This window comes from Notamacropus eugenii, chromosome 1 (assembly GCF_028372415.1).
Source record: "Notamacropus eugenii isolate mMacEug1 chromosome 1, mMacEug1.pri_v2, whole genome shotgun sequence".
NCBI lineage: Eukaryota > Metazoa > Chordata > Mammalia > Diprotodontia > Macropodidae > Notamacropus > Notamacropus eugenii.
Genome location: NC_092872.1, coordinates 519,883,470 through 519,908,695, shown reverse-complemented (window position 1 = coordinate 519,908,695; position 25,226 = coordinate 519,883,470). Strand labels below are relative to the sequence as shown.

Below are 25,226 nucleotides of genomic sequence, written 5' to 3'. Positions count from 1 at the left end.
ATCAGAGAAATAATGACATGACTTGCACTTGACTTTGGTTTGAGTGAGGGAGGGCTGTGCAGGTCACCAACCTCACTTCTCCTCCAGAACCATCTGAATCCAGTGACCAGATATTCATCAGGATGACTGGAGATGACCCAAGATGAGGCAAATTGGGGTTAAGTGACTTGCCCAAGGTCACACAGCTAGTGAGTGTCAAGTGTCTGAGGTGAGATTTGAACTCAGATCCTCCTGCCTCCTGTACTGGTGCTCTATCCACTGCACCACCTGGCTGCCCAGTCAATTCAGTAAACATTAATTAAGCACATACTATGGGCAACATCCTCTCCTGGGACTTGAAAATATAAGGTTAAAATTGAAACCAGTCTTTTCCTCAAGGAGCTTACATTCCACTGTAGGAGAGGGAGATACATTATGCACACAAATGAGCAAATACAAAGTAACTTTAGGAGGAAGATGATGAGGAAAGGACTTGAAAAGATGTGTGTGTCACTGCAGCAGAACCTTGAAAGCAACTAGATTCTAAGAGGTTCATTGAAAGGGAGAACCTTCCATGGGGGTCAACCTGTACAATCCAATCAAACAGTCACTAATCACTTACAATTCACCTACTGTGTGCTAGATACTATGTAAGGAGCTGGGATACCAGTAAAGACTAGTAAAATACCCCTGGCTTCAAGTAGCTTGAGGAGAGTCACCACTGTCCTCATGAAGAGATGGTGCTTCAAGTGAGCTTTCAAGGTAGCTATAAATTCTAAATGGAAGAGATGAGGAGAAAGTGTGTTCTAGGCATGGGAGATAGCCTTTGCAGAGTATCTTGTATGGGTAGGAGAGGTTAGTTGGAACAGAATATTATGGGAAGAAGTAATATGAAATAAGAGACAGTTAAATGGTTCAGTAAGTATGGAATTAGGAAGACCTGAGCTCAAATCCAGCCTCAGAATCTCATTTAGCTATGTGATCCAGGGCATGTGACCTAACTTCTATTTGCCTTGATCCATAGGAGGAAGAAATGGCAAATCACTCTAGTATCTTTGCCAAGAAAATCCTATTTGGGGTCATGAAGAGTTAGATACGACTGAACAACAATATAAAATAAACCTAGAATGGTAGACTGAAGTCAAAATGTGAAGATCTTTAAAAGCCAAACCAAAGTATTTGTATTTTGTCCTAGTAGCAATTGGTAGTCCCTCCTTCCTGGACAGTGGAGTTACATAGTGAAACTTTACTTTAACAAGGTTATTTTAACAGCTCTGTGGAGGATGGGTCAGAGTGGTAAAAGACCTGAACAAGGAAACCTATTTGGAGGCTCTTAGAATAGTCCAAGTGAGAGGCCAGTAGGGCCTGAACTGGGTCAAGAGAGGAGACAATGGATGTCAGACATGTCAAAAATCAGTAGGACTTAAGAAGTGATTAAATATAATGAATTAAGGGAAATATGAACAACTGAGAATGATGTTAAGGTTGTAACTTGAGTGCCAAATGCTCTCAATAGAAATAGGGAATTGAGGGGGAGAGGGAGGGAGAAAAGATTATAAACCTTGTTTTGGGCATGTTGAATGTGAGACATCCGAGTAGAAATGTCTAGCCAAAAACTGGAAATTTGGGACGGGAATTCAGGCAAACTAGATAGATGGATCTGGGAGTCATCTGCACTGAGATCATAATTGAGCCCATGGGATCTGATGAGATCACTGGGAGAGGGGAGAGACAGAGAAAAAAAAAGAGAGTCCAAGACAAAGCCCTGGGTAAACACCCTCCCTTAGAGGGCAAGACTTGGGGAACTGACAGGATTCAATTAAACAAAAGATGAGGCAGAAAAGAAAATCCAGAAGGAGGTAGTAAAGGAAAATGAGATCTGAGAAAAATGATCTTAGGGAACATTGGAGAGACAGTTTTTAGTCAAGTAATGAGGTCAAAAACTTAATTGCAAAAGGCTGAGAAATGAGGGAGAGATGATGACGTGGGGACAGTTAGTGTCAATGGATTGTACTAGGCTTTGGGGCATAAAGGAAAGAGGGTTAGAGGGTGCAAGCGTGAAGTGATAACAGGGTGAGAGAGAGATGAAGGCAGAGCTTGAGAAAACTCTCCCAGGTTGCTTTGTGATAGAGGGCAACAGAGAAAGAGCCAGTAAGTAAGATAATAAATGGGGGAGGGAGGAATGTTAATGATGGAACAGGAAAACTACCAGAGGATTTGAGGTCAAGGGTACAATTAGAGGACTTGGCCCTGTCAGGGATAACGATCCCATCTGTGCCAGAGATCGAACAAAGGAGGGCAAATAGAGGGTGACATCAGGGAGCTTTCAGGTACAGAATAGGTGGGAAGGAAGAATTCACTCTCAGTAAAGAAGGTGATTATGTTCTCCTGTGAGCACAACATATGAAGCTTGCAGAGAAAATGGTCTGAAATATTTGCTACGTAAAGTATCCGTCAGAGAAGAAAAGGATTGCCATGTATAAGTGAAAACCAACCAGAAGTTTTTGTTGTTGAGTAGTTTTTTCAGTTGTGTCAGACTCTTCATAACCCCATTTGGGGTTTTCTTGGCAGGAATACTGAAGTGGTTTGCTGTTTCTTTCTTCAGCTCATTTTCTAAATGAAGAGACTGTGACTTACCTAGGGTCACACAGCTAGTAAGTGTCTGAGGCTTTGTTGAAGTTCATGAGGATGAGTCTTCTTGAGCACAATGCTCTATCTGCTGTGCCACCTAGATGCCCCCAACTTGAGGTTAGAGGAAGAAGCAATTTGTAGTAGATCCAGTCAGCCTGTGGTATGAGTAGTATTACCTTAGTAATATTCACAGAATTTAATACTATTAATACCTTACTAGTATTCACAGAATGAAAGTGGGAGTTACAGGACGAGGTTGTTCAGGATCACCTAGGCTTGGGATTTGGCAAGGAGTGTAATTCAACAAGGAGGCAAGGCAGTATTCGATGGTAAGTGGCTAAAGACAGGAATTGGACTTGGGATTTCATTGTTGTTGGGGACTCTCAGATGAAGAAATTCCCTCGACCAATACAGGTTGTTCCATGCTCTGCAGTTTATAGTCTTAGATCATAGCCTAAGATACTAAGAGGTCAAGTGATACCCAGCCATTGTTTGTCAGAGGCAAGATTGAAACACAGCTCTTCCGGACTCCAAGGCCAGGGCTCTATCCACTTCAACATGTCTTGGGGTCAAGACTACAAATGGAAGAAAGCGAACCCAGAGTAGGGGAGATGGACCGGGAGAGTGTGTGTATACACGTGTATACATGTGTGTGCATGTATGTGTGTATATATGTATATGTGTGTATTTATTTATTGACTTTGAACTGGCTGTCCCCATGCCTGAAATATACCAGGCACTATCTTCTGAATGAATTCCTTTTCAGTCCCCCTGCCTGAATTGCTAGTGCCCTCCCTCCCCACCTACTTTGTATACTAGTATTTTGTATATTAGCATTTATTACTTTTTCTTTATGCTATATAATATATTTTTATATATACTCCTGTCCTCTATTAAAACATAAACCTATTGTGAATAGGGATTGTTTTATTCTTTGAATTTGTGTCTCCTTTGCCTAGCATGCAGTAGACTCTTAATAATAAATGTTGATTGACTTACTGTGGAGTGAACAGAGAGCCCAGTGAGGATGCAAAATAGCTTTAAGAGACATGAGGATGAGAAAGAGGTGGAAGTTTAGGAGTTTCTACTCAAAGGAGAGAATTTCAGACCTTCAGAAGGGAGGGAGAAACACAAGTTGAAAAGGTACCAGACTAAGCAGCCGCCCTGTCTGCTCCCATTTACATGCTATTCAGCACTGAACAGAAATCGCACACCTAGGCTGACTGAGTCTACTGGAAATTGATGGTACTTATTCTCATCATTTTACCCAGGCCCTCATTGACACATGACAATCATCTTATTCTCTAACTTTTGATTGCACTCCCCACAATGGATGTTTCAGATTTTTCTCTTTTTTTCTCAAGCCTCTTACACCCCAGGCTCAGAAGAGGACCTTACTACTTCTGCTAAGAAAACAGAGGCTCTCTGTTGTGAGCTCCCTCTCCTCCCCTCTCCACTATCGCAAAACCCTATTCTCTCCTCCTTTGCTTTATCTGATCAAAACTGTGGTCATTCCTGTGGATGAATGAGATAGAGCCAAAGTATGAGCCACAGGAATCAAAGGGACAGGTGAACTGAAAGGCCATAGGGTTTGAGAAGTGTGTGCGTGTGTGTGTGTGTTCCCCAAGTGGGAAGGTGATTGGGATTGAGGTGGAGAAGAAGCCTGTGAACCAGGGCTAATAAACTCCTTGAGGAAGGAGGGAAAATGAACTGGGAAACTATCAACTGCAAGCAGGCTATAGACTCGTTGATCCAAATAAATGGAATGAGCCATGAATGAGTGATAACCATGGAAGAAAGATCCAGAACTGAGGATGGAGAGTAAAGAGTGTGTGGGTACTCCTCAGCCTGGTCTTGTAGAGGAAGGGCATGACTGGAAGGGCACACCATACTGAAAAGGGGAACTAAGGAAATATTGCTTTGTCATGAGAGACTCTCTTTCCTTGGCCTCCATTTATGTATGTGTAATATTCATCTGGGTATGAACATATAGAATATAGAGTATAATATGGTTGTGACCCTGCATGGAAGAGCAGTGTTTATAGCCCAGTGTTATCTGAAATGGTTTCTTCCAGCATTCAGATTGTTAAATGTTCTTTAAGCTACCTGTGAATAAGGCTGTTGTGACATTTAGCATCTGATGTGATTAAAGGCTTGCATATGGAGAAGGTTCAAGAGGCTCATTTTGTGTTTCTGATTTTAGAAATAGGAGTTTGAGGCACTCTAGATGGCATGGCCTTTGCAAAGTAGTACCACACACATCACCTGGTGATACGCTTACACTACAACTCCATGAACATCTCAGGGCTGAGGCTCAGTCTGGGAATAAAGAATTTCCTTTGTAGCTCTGTTCCATGACACTGTACAATTCACTTACTTTCTCTGTTCATTACTTCCACCATGGAACTGAGTAGGAATAATAAATCACATTTGTATGGTGATTTTGTTTTTTTCTATTCCTTTCCTCTTTACATCTAGGTCAGATAAGGAAACTGGAGTCCCAGAGTCTTAGGCAAGTGAGGGCAAGTGTCTGAGATGGGATTTGAACCCAGTTCTCCTGGCTCCAACTCTGGTATTCTATCCACCAAAATAGTTATGCTGTCCATCTACCTATTTACTAAGATAAATCTGGATTATCACAATAAGAAAAGAGTGAGATAAAAAGTAAGCATTCTAGATGAAGGAGATGTCCAGAGAAGACTATTCAAAAGAGGCATCATAGTGTAATGGAAAGCGCACTGAACTAGGAATTAGCATACTTGGATTGTAGTCATTCTTCTGGTAAGTCACCCTGTGTTGTTATTGAGTCCTTTCATGTCTGGGGTTTTCTTGGCAGAGATACTGGAGTGGTTTGCCATTTCCTTCACCAGCTCATTTGACAGATGAGGAAACTGAGGCAAACAGTAAAGTGACTTGTCAAGGGTCACTCAGTAAGTGCCTGAGACCAGATTTGAACTCAAGTCTTCCTGACTCCAGAGCACTCTTCCCTCTGTGCCACTTAGTTGCTCAAGTCACCCTATGACCTCAGGCAGTTCAGCATCTCTGTCTGTACCTTGGTTTCTTCATCTGTTGAATGAGTGCTGTTTAAGTGCTCTCTCAGTTCTCTCCCAAATAGGAAAAGTTGTATGAAATTTACTATGATACAAGCTGACTTCCCCCTTCTCCTTGTCAACTACAATGCACTCTCCGTGTCACAGCTGCCTTTTGTGTGTTGTCTTCCCTGTTAGATTGTACATTCCTAGAGGGCAAGATCTGTCACTTTTTCTTAGTTCCTTTTCTAGCACAAAGTTCTAGCCTAGTTCCTGGCACATAGTTGTGTTTGACCTTCATTCTTAAAGAAGACCATGACATCAGGGAAATGATGACATGACTTGCAATTGACTTTAATTTGAGTGAGGGAGGACTGTGCAAGGTCACCAGCCTCACTTTCTCCTCCAGAGTCATCTGGGTCCAATGACCAGATATTTATCAGGATGACTGGAGATGGCCTAGGGTGCAGCAATAAGGAATGGTCAAGAATGAAAAGGCAAAGAAGACTCCAAACCTGGGGGATTGAAAGAATGGGGTCATCCTCATCAGAAATAGAAAAGTCGGTGGTACAGGTGGCTGGAGAAGTGATCTGGACAGATTCTGATGGGAGTGGGATGGACAGTCAATTCAGAAATAGTAAAAGAATTGGTACCATGGAAAGAAAACTGTCCATGGGCTTGAGTTCAAATCCCACTTCTGATACGACCTGTGTGATCATGGGTCAGTCACTTAACGTCAGTTTCTCAGTAGGCACTTAATAAATGCTCATTGAATTGAATTGTAATGTTTCCCTAAGATCATTTGACAGCTCAAGCAAGATCATTCAGCAGGTGTTTGTTGTATGTCTACTTTGAGCCTAGGATTATTTTTTTAAAATGTGCTGAAATGTGATCAAAAGAATTTGGAGCCCAAAGACCTGATTTTTTTGGTCCCAACTTCACCATTCACCACCTGTGTCACCCTTGGCGAGTGATTTTACCTTAATTCACTTCAGTTATGCCTTGTCTGCGAACAATACATAGCTTTGCCTCCCTTAAAGGGTACTTGTTCAGAGAGGGTTTTGTAAATGATACAGTATACAGTGCATAAATGTCAGCTGTTGTTATTACCAGATTCTGCGCTCCTTCAGGGGAGGGCTGACATCTTGTTCATCTTTGTATCTTCCCCCAGTATCTGGCACTGTATGTTGCATGCATTAGGCACTTAATAAATGTTTATGGAATGAATAAATGAATGAGGAAAATTGACATAAAGCCTTCCCAAAGCCAAACAAAATTATTTTTTAAAGAATCTTTTCTTTTATATCACCTTTGATACATACAATCCAAAGGAGTTTATTCGATTGTTTTCTGTTCTACCTTGTGAAGTTTTGTTCATTGAAAGTTTCAGCTGTCCTAGTGAGGGCCAGTCTGGGTCTGGATGGAGGTGGTTGTTGTTTGTCCTTTATTCTAGAAGAGGACCAATGACATCAGGAAAGTTGATTTACAAATGAATTGGGTTTCAGTGAGGCAGGGCTGTACAGAGTTATCAGCCTCACTCTCCTCCAGAGTCCAGGTCAGAACAACTGGAGATGCCCCTGCATTGGATAGAGGTCAGGAAAGAGGAAAGGAATAAGCATTTATTACATACCTACTATGTGCCAGTGCTTTCACAAATATCATCCTGTGGAGAAGATATGGGAGAGTTGGAACACTAATTCATTGTTGGTGGAGCTGTGAGCTGATCCAACCATCTGGAGAGCAGTTTGGAACTGTACCTAAAGTGCTACAAAAATGCGCATACCCTATGACCCAAAAATATCGCTTCTAGGACTGTATTCCAAAAAGATCATAAAAATGGGAAAGGGTCCCACATGTACAAAAATATTTTTAGCAGTTTTCTTTATGGTGGCCAAGAACTGGAAATCAAGGGGATGCCCATCAATTGGGGAATGACTGAAAAAGTTGTGGTATATACATGTAATGGAAACTATTGTGCTATCAGAAATGATGAACAGGAAGACTTAAGAGAGGCCTGGAAGGACTTACATGAACTCATGCTGAGTGAAAGGAGCAGAACCAGAACTTTGTATACAGCAACAACCACAGTGTGAGAGAATTTTTCTGGTAGACTTAGCTCTTCACAGCAATGCAAGGACCTAAAAAATTCCCAATGGACTCTAGAGGCAAAATGCCATCCGCATCCAGAGAAAGAACTTTGGAACTGCATTGCAGAATGAAGCAGACTATTTTCTCTCGTGTTTTGTTTTGGTTTTTCTCATGATTTCTCTCATTCATTTTAATTCTTCCATGCAACATGACTAAGGTGAAAATATATTTAGTAAGAATGTATGTGTAGAACCCATATAAGATTGAATGCCATCTCTGGGAGGGAGGGGGGTAAGGAATAGGGAACAAGGGGGAGAATATCTAAGATTTATGGAAGTGATTGTAGAAAACTGAAAACAAATTAATTAATAAAAAAAATCATCCTATTTGATCCTAAAACCAATCCTGTGAAGTAGGTGCTATTATTATTCCCCATTTTACAGTTGGGGAAACCAAGGCAGATGGAGATTAAGTGACTTGCTCAGGGTCACACAGCTAGTAAGTTTATGAGACTGGATTTGAACTTGGGTCTTCTTCCTGATTTTTTTTTTTAGACCCAGCTCTCTATCTACTATACCACCTAGCTGCCAGGCCTCAGGAGAGTATCCCAAAGTATTTCATGCCTACTGTTACTGTGCACTTCTTGGAAAGGGGAAGGGTTGGCCACAAAGACTGTGAATACAGCAGTCACCCAGTATTAAAGGGAGGCATGAATCCAGGGGATTAATAAACGCTTCTCCCTCTTGCCTCCCCCTCCTAATCCCTGACTCAGCCACCTTCTCTTGAGTATTTACAAAGCGAAGAAAAAGAAGAGAAGAGAAGAAACCAAATCATCTAACCCTGGCAGAGAGTTGGGGCACATTCTGTTGCAAGAAATTTTTTAAGCCAAGTTTCCCAGAAAGGAAAGTTACCTCCTTAGAGCTCACTTGCTCTCCCACTCTTTTATATAGACATTTTTTGAGCTGTTTAATCCACCATGTAGAATCTGGCCTTGAATTTGCTAGGCCACTGGGAAGTTGCCCTCTGTGATCACACAGCTGGTACAAAGTTCACTCTGAGTTCATTCCAATATTGTAGGTTCTCCGTCTTTTATGTAATTATCTCTAATCGTTTGGAAAACAGGAAGACACAGGATCATGTGCAAGAATCGGCGCAATAAACATGTTCTCTTCCCAATTTACACATAGAGCATCCCCCCGGGGGACCCCGGCCCTCTACTGACAGCTTAATAAAAGATGATGGATCTTTTCAAACTGACTGTGTAGAAGGATCGAAAATTCCCATCCGTATTGTTTTCAGCATCAGTGTACAAGAGCTGTTTTGTGTTCTTGGAAAGTTGTTAGTATTTGCCTGTAAGCAATGGGGCTCTATTATTTTTCCGTCTGTTTGGAAAAGATTTCTCCAGGATTCTATTCAGCCTATATAGTATTAGTGTTAAATTACATACAAAAGGGAAACAAATTTAGAAGGAACAAAAATGAGGGAGAACTTGGAGGAGCAAGAAATGTTGCCCAACTCCAAGTACAATTCCGACATTTCAAGGAAGCTTTGACATTTGTGTAGCTGTTAACACATCTCATTGTCCAGACTGTGGAGGCAGAGGGGGAGATGAAGACCTAGGAGAGAGGAGAGCAGTTCGGCCCTTAAGATCTTACCTTGCTCAAAGCTTTATACTATTACATTCCTCTTCTACTAGGTGATCAAAGAAGAATACTGTGAACTGGAGTCATAGAATTTTATAACTTCAGAGAAAGACCTTAGAATATAGAATGATGGAGCTGGAAGGATCCTTAGAGGATCTTGTCTTGTCTCCTCATTTTATAGATAAGAAAATTAAGGATCAGTCAGGAATTGAGTTTCTGTAAGCTAATCTGTTGGAACCCTTGTTTGTTTGTTTTTAGGGTCTCCTTCTGAGGAGTTGGTTTTTCTGTTATCATCACTCTGAATCCCCTTCTGTGTACCCTGACCATCATAAAGGAAATAGAAACATAGGTGGAGAAGGTGCCAATATTTTGGTATTCCAGATGAGTCCTCAAAGCAGTGGCTGACTGACCTTTCTCAAAAAATTGCTTAAAGGTCTACATGTGGTGGCAAATTAGTTCTGGGGCTGTCTCCCCTGTCCCCACCCCCTTGTTTGTCTTTGGCACGAGATATATTTCTCACTACATGTGCTTTGTGACTGCACTTGGCTAACCGAAGTTTGTTCAGCTGTCCATTCCCCAGTTAATCCAGCATCTTAAAATAAAAACAAACAAGAGGATATTTTGGAGAAAGGATACCAAGAGAAGACACTGAGGATTATTTGTTTCTAAACCCTGGCTAAGCAGCAATAAATAGAGCTGGTTCTTTTCTTTCAGCAAGAAAGAAAATGAATCTGGTAAAGGGAAGAAAGAAGCCACTGAGACAGATAAGGCATGTTCATCTCTTCTGCATCTCTTCCCTGTGGGTCCCTGACCCAAGGGAACAAGATGGGGAGGACCTCTGCTTTATCAAATGGAAAGGCCAGCCAGTCACCATAGTGACCAGGCTAGAGCTAATCAACTTTGAACTGAAGGGACTGGCACATTCCTTCTAGCCAGCATGCCTGGGCAACCCACAGAGAGTAGTATGGTACCCCAGCATGCTTTGCTACGATGGAAGAATTCTGTGGGTTGTCCTCCAGCATGGAACGTTCGTTCCAGGATGTGGGAGAGGGGACAGTGTCATGTTCAGGGCTCCTGTTTGAGTCCTGGGAAGATTGCCTGTGGGAGAAGAATCTGATGACTTGAATTGGATGTGGGCCAGCTTCCATCAGACACTTGCCTAGCGATGGAGGTACCTTCTTACTTCATTTTTCTTTATCTTCTGGCCATCTCCTTTCTGATGGGAAAGGCTAGCAGGAGTCTCACTGATTCAGTGATTAATGACAACAACACCAACTGCACTGGAAAGACCCAAGGATGGGAGTAAGGAGAACCCTCTCACTGACTACCTGTGTGACCTGGGACAAGATTTTTCCCCTCTCTTTGCCCTAGTTTCTCCATCTATAAAAGGAGAGTGTTGGATTTGATGGTCTCTCAGGTCCTGTTCAGCTCTGAGTCTGTGTTCTGTGAGTGCTTTATAATTTCACAGAAGTACATATTCATTCAGGCAGCTAAGTGGCACAGTGGATGGAGTGCTGGGCTTAGAATGAGGAAGATCATCTTCATGAATTTAAGTCTGGCCTCAGACACTTTCTAGTATGACGCTGGGCAAGTCATTTAACCCTGTTTGTCTCATTTCCTCACCTATAAAATGAGCTGGAGCATGAAATGGCAAACCGCTTCAGTATCTCTGCCAAGAAAACCCCAAATGGAGTCATGAAAAGTCTGACACAACTGAACGACAACAGATATTCGTTCAACACTTATTTATTGAGTACATACATGGCACTTCATTCCAAGAACTTATAGGTTTCCAAAGGACAGGGTTAGTGTAATTTACTTCTTTTGTATCCTGCATTTGGCCTGGGGTACACAAGTATCTGATAAGTACTTGACTTGATTGGGCATCATAGAATCACAGAGCTGGAAAGGACCTTAAACAACTGAACATACAAGTCAGATGTGGAAAAGAGTTTAAAATGTAAAGCATTAGAATGAGAAGGCACTTTAGAGTTCATCCTATCCAACTCATTCATTATACAGATTTTTAAAACTGATAGCATTTTACAAATGATGGTTACTAATATACTGCAGCCCACTTGTGTCTGTCCTGAATCTATCCATTGACCTTTGAGTAACCTGCAATTTTAGTTCCTTGGAGATAGTAATTTTCTGTGATTCGTAGCCATGTAGCGTTACTGAAAGGTTATTGATGTTAAAATATTATTATAAATGAAAATAAATAGTATTGTATGTTATTATAAACATAAAATAATATTATTGATTTTGAAATGTGGATTTTTGTGTCAAGGAATGGCTTGGGAATATAAATTACTGTGCAGTTTCCCAAATACAGTCCAGCTTATTCTCTTCCTCCTAATGAACCAGGTCATAGTCCATCTGCATTGAATGTATACTGCTGGACTATGTCAGTGAACTGTCCATTCAGCCACAAATCTGGGCATTCTTAAGCATTCTCTTTTGAGGATCCATGATCTGATTTGAGGAATCATGCTAGTAGAAGAAGCTGTAACTTTAACTGTGGTGGTAGCAGTAGCAGCAGCAGCAGTGGGGACAGGGAGTCATCATCATTGTCTGGAGATCTGTAGTTAACCCTTTGGCATCCACAAATAAGAACAGCTAGAGGACCTCAACATATCTATAAGTAATAGGTTTACCATCTACAAGGAGTAAAATGGGGAATGAGGAGGAGAAAGCAAAAGAGCAGTGAAAAGATTTGAATTAAAACACCTCAATTCAAAAGCTGACTCCTCACTTATTCCCTATGTGGTCTTAGAGTACCCTGTCATTTATAAAATGGAAGGGTTGTGTAAAATACAGACTAGAAGACCTTTATGGGTTCCCTGTTTCATGCCTCACTTTATTTGTGCACAATAAGTGATCTAAATGGTATCATCCAAAACCCAAAGACCCCATCTGTTGGAATAAGGAATCACTGTTTGACAAAAACTTCTGGAAAAACTGGAAAACACTGTAGAATTTAGGCTTAGATTGACAACTCAAACCATATACCGAGATAAGCTCCAGATGGATATATAACCTAAATATAAAAAGTCACATCATAAATAAGAGGAACAAGGAACAAATTACCCTTCAGATATATGAATAAGGGAGCAGTTAACTAAATAAAGGATAGAGAGGATTACAGAAGATAAAACAGACAGTTTTGACTGCAGAAAATTAAAAAGATTTTGTACAAACCAATCTAGTTGCAGCTAAGATTAGAAGACAAGCAGTTAACTAGGAAAAATCCTTGCAGAAAATTTTCTGTAATAAAAGTCTCATTTCCAAGATAAGGAAGTGATTCAAATTTATAAGAATAAGAGCCATTCCCCAATTGACCAATGAGCAGAATATATAAACAAAGCAGCTCTTAAGAGAAGAAATTCAGGTTATTCATTGTCATGAAAAAAATGCTCCATGTTGCTAATTATTTTAGATATGCACATGAAAGGGAAGAGAAGAGGGAAGGGATGGGAATGGAAGGAAGCAGTCCATCTCACATCTGTTAGATTGGCAAAGTTGACAAAAAAAGAAAATGACAGGTATTGGACTGTGAGAAAACAGGCATGCTGATGCATTGTTAGTTGAGCTGTGAACTGATACACCTATTCTGGAATGAAATTTGGAACTCTACATAAAAAGTTACTAAACTATATGTATCTCTTGACCCAGCTGTACCACTATGGCATCAAAGAAAGAAAAGGACCCTATATGTACAAAAATATAGCTTTTTGTAATGGCAAAAGAAACTAAGGGGGAGCATTAATTGAGAAATGACTGAATAAATTATGATATGTAAATATAATGGAATAATACAATTATAAGAAATGATGAAAAAAGATGGTTTCAGAGAAACCTGGGAGGACTAGTATAAACTGATACAGGGTGAATTGAATAGAACCAGAGAATAATTTGTGCTGTAACAACATTACAAAAATATCAATTTTGAAAGATTAAGAACTCTTATCAATGCAATAATCAGCCATGATTCCAGAGAATCAATAATAAAAAATGCCTGCTATCTGCTAGCAGAGGTGATGAGCTAATATGCAAAATGAAATGCATTTTTGGACATGGCCAATATGGGAATTTGTATTGTTTCATTGTTCATATCTGTTACAAGGGTTCTGTTTTCCTTTTTCCTAATAGGGCAGATTAAGGCAGCTAGGTGGTGCAGTGGATAGAACACCAGTGCAGGAGTCAGGAGGACCTGAGTTCAAATGTCACCTCAGACACTTGACACTCACTAGCTGTGTGACCTTGGACAAGTCACTTAACCCCAATTGCCTCATCCTGGATTATCTCCAGTCATCCTGATGAATATCTGGTCACTGGATTCAGATGACTCTGGAGGAGAAGTGAGACTGGTGGCCTGCGTAGCCCTCCCTCACTCAAAGTCAAGTGCAAGTCATGTCATTATTTCTCCAATGGCATGACCTTCTTCGGCAATGAAGGATGAACACACACAATAGGGCAAACTAGGGTGGGAGGGGAAGTTTGATAATAGAAAAAAAATTAATTTTTAAATAAGTATCATCCAAATTAGAAAAGGAAGGAAGAGGGTAATCTGATCATTTAGGAGATTGACGACTAACATAAGGAATGTATCCTCACTGCTACCCATGATTTTTTTTAATCCTGGAGGAACCACTGTAAAGGATTTATGAGATGACTAGGTTGTTAAGCACCTGCTATGGCCAGGTGTTTCTAGGCACTGGGCATCCAAAGACTAGGATGGGAACTATTCTTGCCCTCAGGAAGCTTACCTTCTCAGAAGTGGTCACCCAGCCTCTGCTTAAAGACCTTCAGTGATGGAGAACTTGCTCCTTCTCAAGGCAGCACATTCTACTCTTTGATAACTATGTTAGGAAGTTTTTCCTAACCTCACATAACAATTACATTACAGCCCTTCAGATACTTGAAGATAAATGTCATGACCTTCACCCCTCATACACACAAGTCTTCCCTTCTCCAAGTTAAACTTTCCTAGTTCTTTTAACCTTCACTATCTTGATAACTTTCCTCTGGATGTTCTCCAGTTACAAATCTCCACTGAAGTATTGACAGTTGAAACTGGTCCAGGAAGGGGAATATAACTTGCCCAAGATCACATAGAACGTTCATGGTAGAGCAAAGACTGCAGCCTAGGTCTTACATTTTCTTGTGCATCCGCTCATATTTCATCTAAGTAGCTACCTCAGTTCCTGTCATTTCAGATGTTAGTGTGCCAAAATTTCCATTCTTTGTACACATAACTACACGTCTTGGGGAGGATACAAAAATCTTCAAATTACCTTTTAAAAAAAGAATAGGATAAAAAGCCGACTGGCTGGGTGCCTCGTTTCCCAGCTGAGGCTGGATCTGCTTTTTCTCAGTTCCCTTATGGGCTTTTATTTTGACTGGGCTTAATGGTTGTTTTTAAAATGCCTTTCAATACATGATATATTGTCCCATGCTAGTCCTTGTGCTGTAAGTAGGCCCCTGACTTTGGTGATTTATTGCCTTTCATTTTATAGGCAGAAATCAGAACCAACTCGACAAAGGGAAGTAACATTTTAGAAACCACATGCTCCAAAAGTCTAGACTGGCTACCTGTATGCTTATGTATGTGCAATGCTGTACTTATCACTGCCCATCACTTAAAGTGATGAGTGTTTCATGTCCATATACCCTCACCCCTTCTCTCCTCCCAGCAGTAAGAAATCTAATATCAGCATATATCTCTTTCCTTTCTGCAGGTGCCTCAGGGATTTATCAAGGGGCAAATGGCTTGACCAACTCAGCAGGATTTGGAACCATGCATCAGGTACAGAGTCATTAGTGATAGATTGGAGGGGCAACCTTTCCCTTTTTAAAACAAAATATTAGCTTAAAATCAAGAGTATTTGGACAAACTGCTGGTATAGTCTAAAACAGCTGTCACCTGGCCTGTTCATTCTTTTATGGATTTGGCCTTGATATTTGGGTCAGATCTTACTGATGGAATCATTACCACAATCGTCATTTTCACTTTGTACAGCCCTTTGAGGCAGGTAGTGCCGTAAGTATTATCCCCATTTTACAGATGAAGAAACTGAAACTTTAAGAAATTATAACTTTTCAGGGGACACACAACTAATAGGTGTCCGAGCCAGGTCTCTTGGCTACAAGTTTAGCCTTCTTTCCGCCATTAAACATGACTGATGAATGCATTTAAATCCTGATACAAGATGGCTTAGCCTGCACTATCAAGTGTTAGTCCTCCCTGAATTAAGAGGCATTCTAGCCAAGGCAGCTGTGTGGCACATTAGATAGAGCACTGGGTCTGGAGTCAGGAAGACCTGAGTTCAAATGTGACCACAGACACTTAATAGCTATTGACCATGGGCAACTTACTTAACTTCTGCTCGTCTCAGGTTCCTCTACTGTGAAATGGAGACAACCATAGCACCTACCTCTCAGGATTGTTGTGAAGATCAAACGATTATATTAGTAAAGCACTTAGCCCAATGCCTGGCACATAGTGGGCATTTAGTAAATGCCCATTCCCTCTCTTCCATCCCCCAGGTAGAGAATGATGGAGAGTATGAGCAGTATTCCTCATGAAATTTCCCCTCATGAAATAATATGGGAAAGTACATTCCATCTCTCTGGTTAGAGATGTGCCTAAGGGTTTTATAGTAACACCCACATGTAGAGTGTGGGGATTAGTGAGCGCTGGTGCTGTAGCTAAAGATAGTTTTAAAGGTTTTTATAACTATAACAAACACCAGTACCTACTCCCACTCCCCGCCCCCAACACTGTCTTAGCCCAGGTACTTCTTGGGTCACTCTGAATTTTCAAATATGACTCAAACACATAATTAAACAAAAAACACCCATTCATTTATTATATTCCATTATGTCTAAATATTTCTCGGTAAATCTTCCCCTTCTAAATCTCTGAAAAAAAACTGGAGCCTTTAAAAGCAAAATGAGTTACCTTATTAGATAGTACGTTCTAGAGCTTCCGGAAGCCTTCAAGAAGTGGTTCTTTCACCACTTATCAGGGTGTTGTATGGGCAACTAATGATTCACATGGAGGATTCATGATTTGTGTGGAGGTTGCAGAGTAAACAGCAAACTCACTTCCAACTCTGCAATTTTGTGACTCTTCTCATCCTTTCCATGACATCAAACCATATCATGACTGAGATTGGGGGGTGAAAGGACGATAAGAAATGATGTTTTATTTCCTACCTTTGTCTTTTTGTGTTTCCTAAGGAGTATCCATCCTACCCAGGCTTTACTCAGAGCCAATACTCCCAGTATTACAACTCTTCCTACAACTCTCCATACATGTCTGCCAACAGCATCAGCCCCTCACCCCTTTCCACATCCACATATGCACTTCAGGAGTCTTCACACAATGTTACCAGTCAGAGCTCAGAGTCACTTGCTGGTAAGTAATACTGTATCATGAAAAGGGTGAGTATAGATTGACAGGCTCATAGATTTAGAGCCAGAATGGACCTTAGAGATCAGCAAGTTCTACCCTTTTATTTTACAGATGAGGAAACAGAGAAGTTAAGTCACTTAACCCAGGGTCACACAGCTAGTGTCCAAGGAAATTTGCATCCAAGTCTTCCTGATTGCCAAGTCCAGTTCCGTACTCACTACACCAGGCTGCCTCTCATGGGTATTTAGTAGATCATTGTAACTGTTCATGGCACTGTCCTTGGCACCTGATAAATGAGAGATGAAGGGACTGCCCTCAGTGCATGGAGCTGAAGTGGGAATTTAGAGTCCAGAATTAATTTTGAATTTAAAAAGGGAAACATCTTGATTTCCTTTTTCTTTTGATGTTCAGTCATGTCCAGATCTTCTTGACCATGTGGCATTAGCATACCAATACTGTCCATGGAACTTTCTTGGCAAAGATACTGCAGTGGCTTGCAATTTCCTTTTCCAGTCCTATTTCCCTTCATTCAGCAAACAAACTTCCTATGTTTCCTAGTTATCTTATAGGGTTTCTGTGAGTATCAAATACGAAAGTACGTGAAGAAACAAACGTGTATTAGCACCTCCTATGTGTAAGACCTTATATTCCACACCAGTGGGGGGTCAGGTAAGGGGTGCACAGATGAATAAGATGAAGAAACTGCCCTCTGGGGCCTGACACACAACTGACCATAATACGTAGCAAGTGCATCAGGCAAGAACAAACAGTCCATTATAATAACCAGCATTTATACGGTGCTTAAAGGTTTGCAAGGCCTTTATTTACTTTGTCTCATTTGAGCTCAGTACTGCCTGTCTCAGAGTTCTGAGGAGAAAACCGTCTTGCACAGTGCTAAAGGACTACGCATATGTGAGCATCGGTTCCTCTCCTTGTTGGCTGAGGGAGTCAGGGAAGTCTTCCTGGAGAAGGTGTTCGTTAAACTGAGCCTTGAAAGTGTAGGATTTCAGCAGGCAGAGATGTAGGGAGGGGGTAAGGAAGGAGAAAGGAAAGTCTTAGATATGAGAAGGCATGGCACAGGTGTGAAGTGTAGCAAGCTGTCTGCTTTGGCTGAAACATAAGAAAATACAAATGCCAGTGCGAGTATTAGGAAAGTGTGATTAGAGCAGGGTTCGAGCATTCTGAGATGGAGGATACTGAATAATTTAATTTAGGTAGTGTCATTGTTGTATTATATCAACTCAGCCTATTCATGAGTGATTAATATGAATTATGATATATATTAATAATAAATGATAATTAATATTTCCCCAACTACTGTATCTTTAAAATACTACAAAACAATACTTTGTAGTATTTATGGAGTTCTTTTTCAATGCTGAGCTTCCATAATGTAATTAAGTATTTTGAAATCATATCTTTTCTTTCCCATGTTGGAAGGTAAATACCTTAAAAGTAGCATCTGTTTAATGAAACGCTGATGGTTGCCAGAATTAAATGCTTCAAGTGGCTTAAAAGCAAATAGCTTTACAAAAACTGTTGTAAAATCAACACTGTGAGTAATTTTTGATTGCCTGTCTCCCAGGGCCCTTCAGTGTCCTTCCAAGGTTCTCCGAAGCACCATGTCTACACCACTGACATAACTGTGTTTGGTTCATTCCCTTCTCAGAACTCCCATAGCCTTTTAATCTGAACAGTACAGCTTAGCAACCATTTATTAGATGCCATCTTGTACTCTTTAGCTCCGTAATATGGTAAGCCCCTTGAGGACAATGATGGTCTTCCTCTTCTGTACCACCATCCCCGTTACTTGTTTTGCATCCCACAACACCTGGTTTGAAGGCAGGCCTTAATATTCCCTTAACAAATTGATGGATTAGTAATGTGAATCACCTCTAACATCTGCTTCCTTCCTGGGTTTCTTAGTGGCTTTGGGAAATTGATTTCGTCTTCCACTTTTACCATCAGCAAGAGTGATTTCACCTTTCTGATAGGTATGATGAGAGAACCAGTGGTTTATGAGGTCCCTTGAATACTACATAAACTGACTCATTCATGAATTCTGTTTCTGAATGAGGTTGGAGCCTGGTACAACAGAACAAAGTAATAGTTTGCCTGTGGTCAAAAAAGTATTACTAATAATAGAATTGTATATTTACATATCATTTACATATAATCAGGATAATATCCCTTGCATTTATATTGTATATTAAACTTTACAAGGTTCTTTCACATATATCCTTATTTGATCCTCAAAGTAGCCCAAGATAAGTAGAACAAGTATTATTATCATCATTCCTTTATAGATAGGGAACTAAGGTTTAATGTGGTTAGATTGTTTGCCTAAGGTCATTTAGGTGGTCAGTAGCAGAGTCCAGAAGTTTTTAACCATTGATCCAATGTTCCATATTTCAAACATTCCAAGTTTTTCCCTTTCCTCATTTGAAGCTTCAGTTTCCTTGGGCATTCCATAATTCAAGAGAGCTGAATATTCATCGGATAGTCAACTTTTTGTATTTCAGTCTCTCCAAAAAAAATTGTTTTCAGAGAGGAAAAAGAGACTAGGAAATCAGTGGGAAATTGAAAGTGACAAAGAATGGAAGGGAACAGCCATCATTTAGCATTTTCCTCACAATCCAATATTTCATAGTCCCCAAACCTTGGTCATAAAGGCACATAAGAATGTGACTTAACTGGGAAGGACTTCTATGCTCACTATCAAAAACTTAACATACTAGAAGAGAATAATATGTTCCTTTGATGAATTTTTTTTTAATTGCCTTCCTCTCTATTCCATTTTTCCTTGATTGTATGACACCAAGATAAGTAGGTGATATGGCTTTACTGTATATTTAACAAGTGTACATAAAATCTAATGATATAAAGTCAGTTATAGCTGAGCTTTCTTGCTTCAGATCTCTTGTTTGTCTATTTTAAAACACATACGCACACAGAGTTGGTGTCTCTCAGAATTTTCTCATAAAAAGCTCCAATACTTTTGAAATTATCCAGAATTTCCTTGAGTGGTTAGTTTCGAAATTCTGAAGACTCGGATAGTTTATAGCATTACTGACAGATCATTATCCTCCTTTTTACTGCTTGAATATGATATTCAGATGTTATTCCTCCCCTCCTCAATGTAGTTTTCATTGGCATGTGATAACATTTATATAAAATACCACACAATTTGCAGCTGATTGCAGCATACTTCAGTTGGATGGTCTGCTGATTTAGAGTACAAAACCTGAACATCTGACACTACTCAGAACTAATATTTGGGGTTTTTTTTAAGTATGATCACAAAATCTCTGAAAGGAGTTGGAGGATTTTCTTGTTTCAATTCAACAAACATTTATTAAATATCTACCATATGCAAAATTCTGTGTAAGGCACAGCAGAACAAAAATTAAATAGTCCTTACCCTCATGAATCTTTTAGTTGATCCTGAGAGGGAGACAAACACATACGCACCAAAACACATGCATACACACACTCTAATACAAAATGGGGTGTAATACCTAAGGAAGATACAAATCAAGAAATATTAGGGGAGGTCAGAGTCAGAGAAAGGAACGGTCATTTCTGTGACCTTCCGGTAGGCCCTTGTTTTAAGGAAAGCATCAGGGAAGACTTCATAGAAAGATTTTCAGAAAAGTCTGGAAGGATTTTCAGCAGGTGGAATTTGGTAGTGGTGAGGTATGGGGAAGGAAAAGGAAGGTAATGATTCTGGAAATAATGAAGCAAGCCAAGGCATGAATATGGAAAGTGTGGGTCATGGATGAGGGACAGCTGGTAATCTAGTATGGCTGGAGAAAGAGTATGTGAAGGGAATTGCTACAAGAAAAGTCTGGAGAGCAGAGTATACAAGGTTGTAGAGGGCTAATTTATCAGCTTTCCACAACCTTAGTTGTACATGACAGAGTAAGGAATTTAGACTGCTGTTCAGGACTTAAGCAAATGAAAGAAGAAATTCAGAAAGGAACTTCTTGAGAAATTTATTCAAGCATATGATTGAAAGATTACAGGTGGTAAGAATGAACAAACGAATGAATGAATGAATGAATGCCAAGTGCTAGGGCCACAAAAAGAAGAAGCTCAACAGTCCCTGCTCTTAAGGACTCACACTCTGATTAGAAGAGACAACACATAAAGTCAGCAGCTGGGTGAATGGAGAAACCCAGAAGTCCTAAGGGTGTGGCAGAGGGACAGATACAGGGAAGCACTGGATAAAACTTGAACTGGCTCATATACCTCTCCTTTTACTTGCATGGCTTTGTTTCAAGCCCTCATTACCTCTCACCTGAACTATTACAGTAGTTTGCTAATTGGTCTCTACTTCCAGTCTTCCCCATTCTCAATATATCCTTCACGCTGATGCCAAAATAATCTTCCTTTTAAAAAAAAACCAAACAGATCTGACCGTGTCCTTCCTCTGTTTTAATAAAAGCTTTCTGTGGCTCCCTATTGCCTCTAAAATAAATTACAAAATAAATCACTCTGGTTTTAAAACACTCTAAAATCTGACTTTCTGAATTTAACCTTTATTCCTCTCTTTCATGTTCTAGCCACGCTGGCCTGGTAAGCTGTTCCACGAACTCAGCATTCACTCTCCCATTTACATAAACTATCTCCCATGCCTTCTCACTTCTGCCTCTTAGGATCTTCTTCTGCCTTCGAGGATCACCTAAGATATCACCTATTCTGTGAAGCTTGTCCTGTTTCCCCTTCGAGTTAGTGTTCTTTCCTGTCTCCGACTGCCTTGGCTTTCTTATATGTATATGTCCCCCTGAGAGAGGTGTTGTAACTTGGGTTAATGGATAGATTTCAAGGAATTCATGGACTTGGTTAGGGGAAAAAAATGCAACTTTATTTTCATGAACGTCTAACTAAAATTTAGCATTTCCTTGAATTGTTTAAAAGTATTCTTCTGAGAAGGGGGCCATAGGCTTCCCCAGACTGAGAAGAAGTTAAAGAGCCCCTCTTCTAGCAAACTATAAGCTCTTTGAGGTCAGGGGCACCTTCATTCCTGTCTCTATGCGCCTAGCACAATTGCCTGGCACATTAGGCACTTAACATGTTGAACACTCCCTCTGCTGCACATTAGATTATAAGATTATAAGCAAGGTCTGGTTTGAAACAGTCTTTATACTTAGAGACTCTGGTCAATTAAAGGATGCATGGCAATTCTGACGGACTCATGAAGAAGAACGCTATCCATCTTCAGAGAGAAAACTGATGAACTCTGAATGTAAATTAAAACATACTTTTCACTTTTGAAAATTTTCCTTGCTTTCTTTTTAGATGTGGCTAGTATAGCAATACGTTTTTCATGACTTCACCTGTATAATGGGTATTGCTTAGTGGGTGGGGGAGGGAATGAAGAGAGGTGAGAATTTGTAACTCAAAATTTAAAAAAATTAATCCTAAAAATAAATAAATTTAAATTACAATAAAAATGTATTAAGTGTGTGTATATATGTATATAAAAAGAAACAATCCTTACATCCAGATATCTAGCACGAGGGTCTTCACATAGGGAGGCAGGGAACAGCTTCTGCAGCCAAACCCTAAGTCTCTTCTTAAAGAGCTTTTTCTTTCTCTCTTGCCTCCTGTTACATTCTACTGGAAACTCCTCCATGAATTTGAAGACATGGTGCCCCCATTCCCATTCTCAGCAAATCATTGGACCAAGTACTGAAAAATGTTCCTTCCCTTAATTCAGTTAAGATGATATGATGTTTTGATGTCTAAAATGCCAGACTTGAAGCCTGGAGGACCCGGGTTCAAATGCCACCTCTGATACATACTGACTGTGTGACCCTGAACAAGTCTTAACCTCTTAGTGGTCTAGACAGCTCTCCAAGACTCTCAGTTGCAGAGAAAGTGTCACCTCCATTGGGAGAGAAAGATTTACCTCTTGGAAGTTCCATATACCAACAGAGTCATAGACTTAGTTAGCCCTTATCACTATCCCTATCCCTATTAAGTAATTACGTAAATATTATTATATAATTATATATTAATTATATATGTTGTTAATATGTTACATATTATTATAGCATATAATTTGTATATTATTAATTTATTTATTATTATTATTAGTTAAATAAATGAAACAAAATTGGTGTATAGGGGACAGGAAACTAGTTGCAAAGATCTGATAATGTTCTTTCATTCAGCTCTGTGTGACCAAACTAACTCACATCAAATATCCTAAGGTTTATTATCAGAAGGGACCATAGGGATCATCAAGCTTTCAACTTCTTGTTTTATAAATAAAGCCCAGAAAGAAATATTAAGAGCTTGCCGAAGGTCACACAGGGAGTAAGTAGTAGAATTGGGATTCCAACCTCAAACCTTTCCATTCCAAATCTAGCATTCTTTCCAGCAAAATCTAGAGAGGCAATCAGTTTGGGGTAAACTGGTGGCTATAGGAAAGAGGAGGCCTTTTGGAAAGTTTCTATGGTATTTAGTCTTTTAGGGAGAGGTCCCTTAGCTTCCCAGGGGCACAGGTAATATTCTTCATGTAAGTATGAGCTAAAACTAATGGCCAAACTCCTGACTTGATTGACCTCTCCCTTCTTGCAGTACTGGAGTACAACACACATAATGGACCTCCAACACCAGCAAAGGATGGAGAGACAGACAGGCAACATCGGGGCTCTGATGGGAAGCTTCGTGGCCGATCAAAACGAAGTAATGACCCCTCCCCTACAGTGGACAGTGAGATTGAGGTAATGCAAAACTGCTCTCTGAATTGGTGAATTCAATCAAGACACATTGATAGTGGATTATACTTTTTTATGGCACTCATAGACCTAGATTCTTTCCATGGTCCAAAAAGGAAGATGGGTGAATTGATGACTATTTTCAGGCCTTTCAGATTGGTAGCAAGAGAGAATAGATAATAGTTTTCAGCATATATGAAGGATAAGGTGAAAAGAAAATATGTTCATGATAAAGTTGGACAAAAGGAAGAGCTTACCTGTCAGAGATAAAATACAAGAATAAGCAATGGAAACTCTCAGCCTCAAGTTCAGGAAGAAAAGAGACAAGTCTCTAGCTGCATGGCTTAAACATTTACACGCCTAAATGAAGAAGACTGGAGTAGAGCTCTCTCAAGGTCTTTTATATTTTTGTGGCACTATTATTATTTTAAGATGTAATCTTGTATACATAAAATATCTCAGGGATTATTGGCCATACACTGGTCTTTTCTAGCATGTGGCGTATTTGGATAGCAACACTGTCAGAAATGTCAGTTTTAAATATGAAGGATGATGTCATGGGGGAAAGGGCGATGGTGATAGCCAAAGACAAATGCCAGTTAGTATCCACAATTACAAAGAACAGTTTAGCAAGCCCCTCAATCCAGGTTCTAGTTATACTTCTTCTTGTGAAGGATAACTATTGTCTCATTCAAATGTGAATTTATTATTGGTTTCAACAAACAATATTGACTGAGCCTTAGTTCATGCTGTGAAATTCCATTACATTATTGTGTAGCAATAGTTTAGAACACTGAATTTGTGTTGGGCAGTTCCTTCCCTACTGCACCCCCGCTGTTGTGGGACAAGGGGAGAAGGATAACAAGTTATTTGATCAGAGAAGCAGAAAAGAGAAAGTAGAGATTATAACAGGGTATTGATCAACCTTGCAGACTAAAGCAGTGGTTCCTTCCAAGTGGAACTTTTGAAAGCCTTAGTAAAAACAGATGAATAGATGTGGATAGTATTTAATTCTGTGTATTGAAGGTAAAGAGGATTTAAAGAAATGATGACAATAGCTCTCAGGAAAGAAATTACATAAAGGAGCAAAAGATGGAGGAGTTAAGAGAGATTTGAGAGAGGAAAAATGAGTACAAACACAGAATATTAGATTTGGAACAAATATTACAGACCATTTAAGTTAACTATTATGTTTTATGGTGAGAGCACTAAGGCCCCAAAGTGGGAAGTGACTAGTTCAAGACACAGGTGATGAAATAGCTAATTCCAGATTTAAACCGAGGTTCTCTGACTCCAAGTCTCGTGTTCTTTCCACTATATTTTAAATCCAGTTTATACTAAATGTAAAATAATGATGATGATGGTGTTTTTTTAGTATTCTAAAATTCATACTACTGTCAGGTTGAGCTTGACTGCTTCTTTTGCAATCAATCCATGGAGATTCATGTTCCTTCAAATTCAAAGTCTAAGAAGTCTAGATTCTGAGTCCCAGTTCTACCACTACCTTGCTGCATGCCCCTGAGCAAGTCACCTCCCCCTCTTTAGACTTCAGTCTATCTCATCTGTAAAATGAATGTATTTAACTGGATGATCTCTAAAGTCTCTTCTAGGTCCCCATGCCATGGGTCTGAGTTTTAACCCTATAAAGGCTAGGTGCTGACTTTTTCTTCTTCCCCCTCTAGGTACCACATTGTTCTTTGCTTTTCAT

The 25,226-nt window shown here is 39.9% G+C and overlaps 1 protein-coding gene across 2 annotated transcripts in view; it reads left to right on the top strand.

The window, feature by feature from the left end:
- The window catches only part of EYA2 (EYA transcriptional coactivator and phosphatase 2), a 234,710-nt gene that overhangs the window by 138,426 nt on the left and 71,058 nt on the right, over positions 1 to 25,226 (top strand). For both annotated transcript variants that reach the window (XM_072633655.1, XM_072633654.1), the window contains exons 6-8: positions 15,112 to 15,179; positions 16,616 to 16,793; positions 23,379 to 23,524. In XM_072633655.1, the coding sequence (XP_072489756.1) occupies positions 15,112 to 15,179; positions 16,616 to 16,793; positions 23,379 to 23,524 (392 nt within the window). The remainder of the gene's footprint in view (positions 1 to 15,111; positions 15,180 to 16,615; positions 16,794 to 23,378; positions 23,525 to 25,226) is intronic.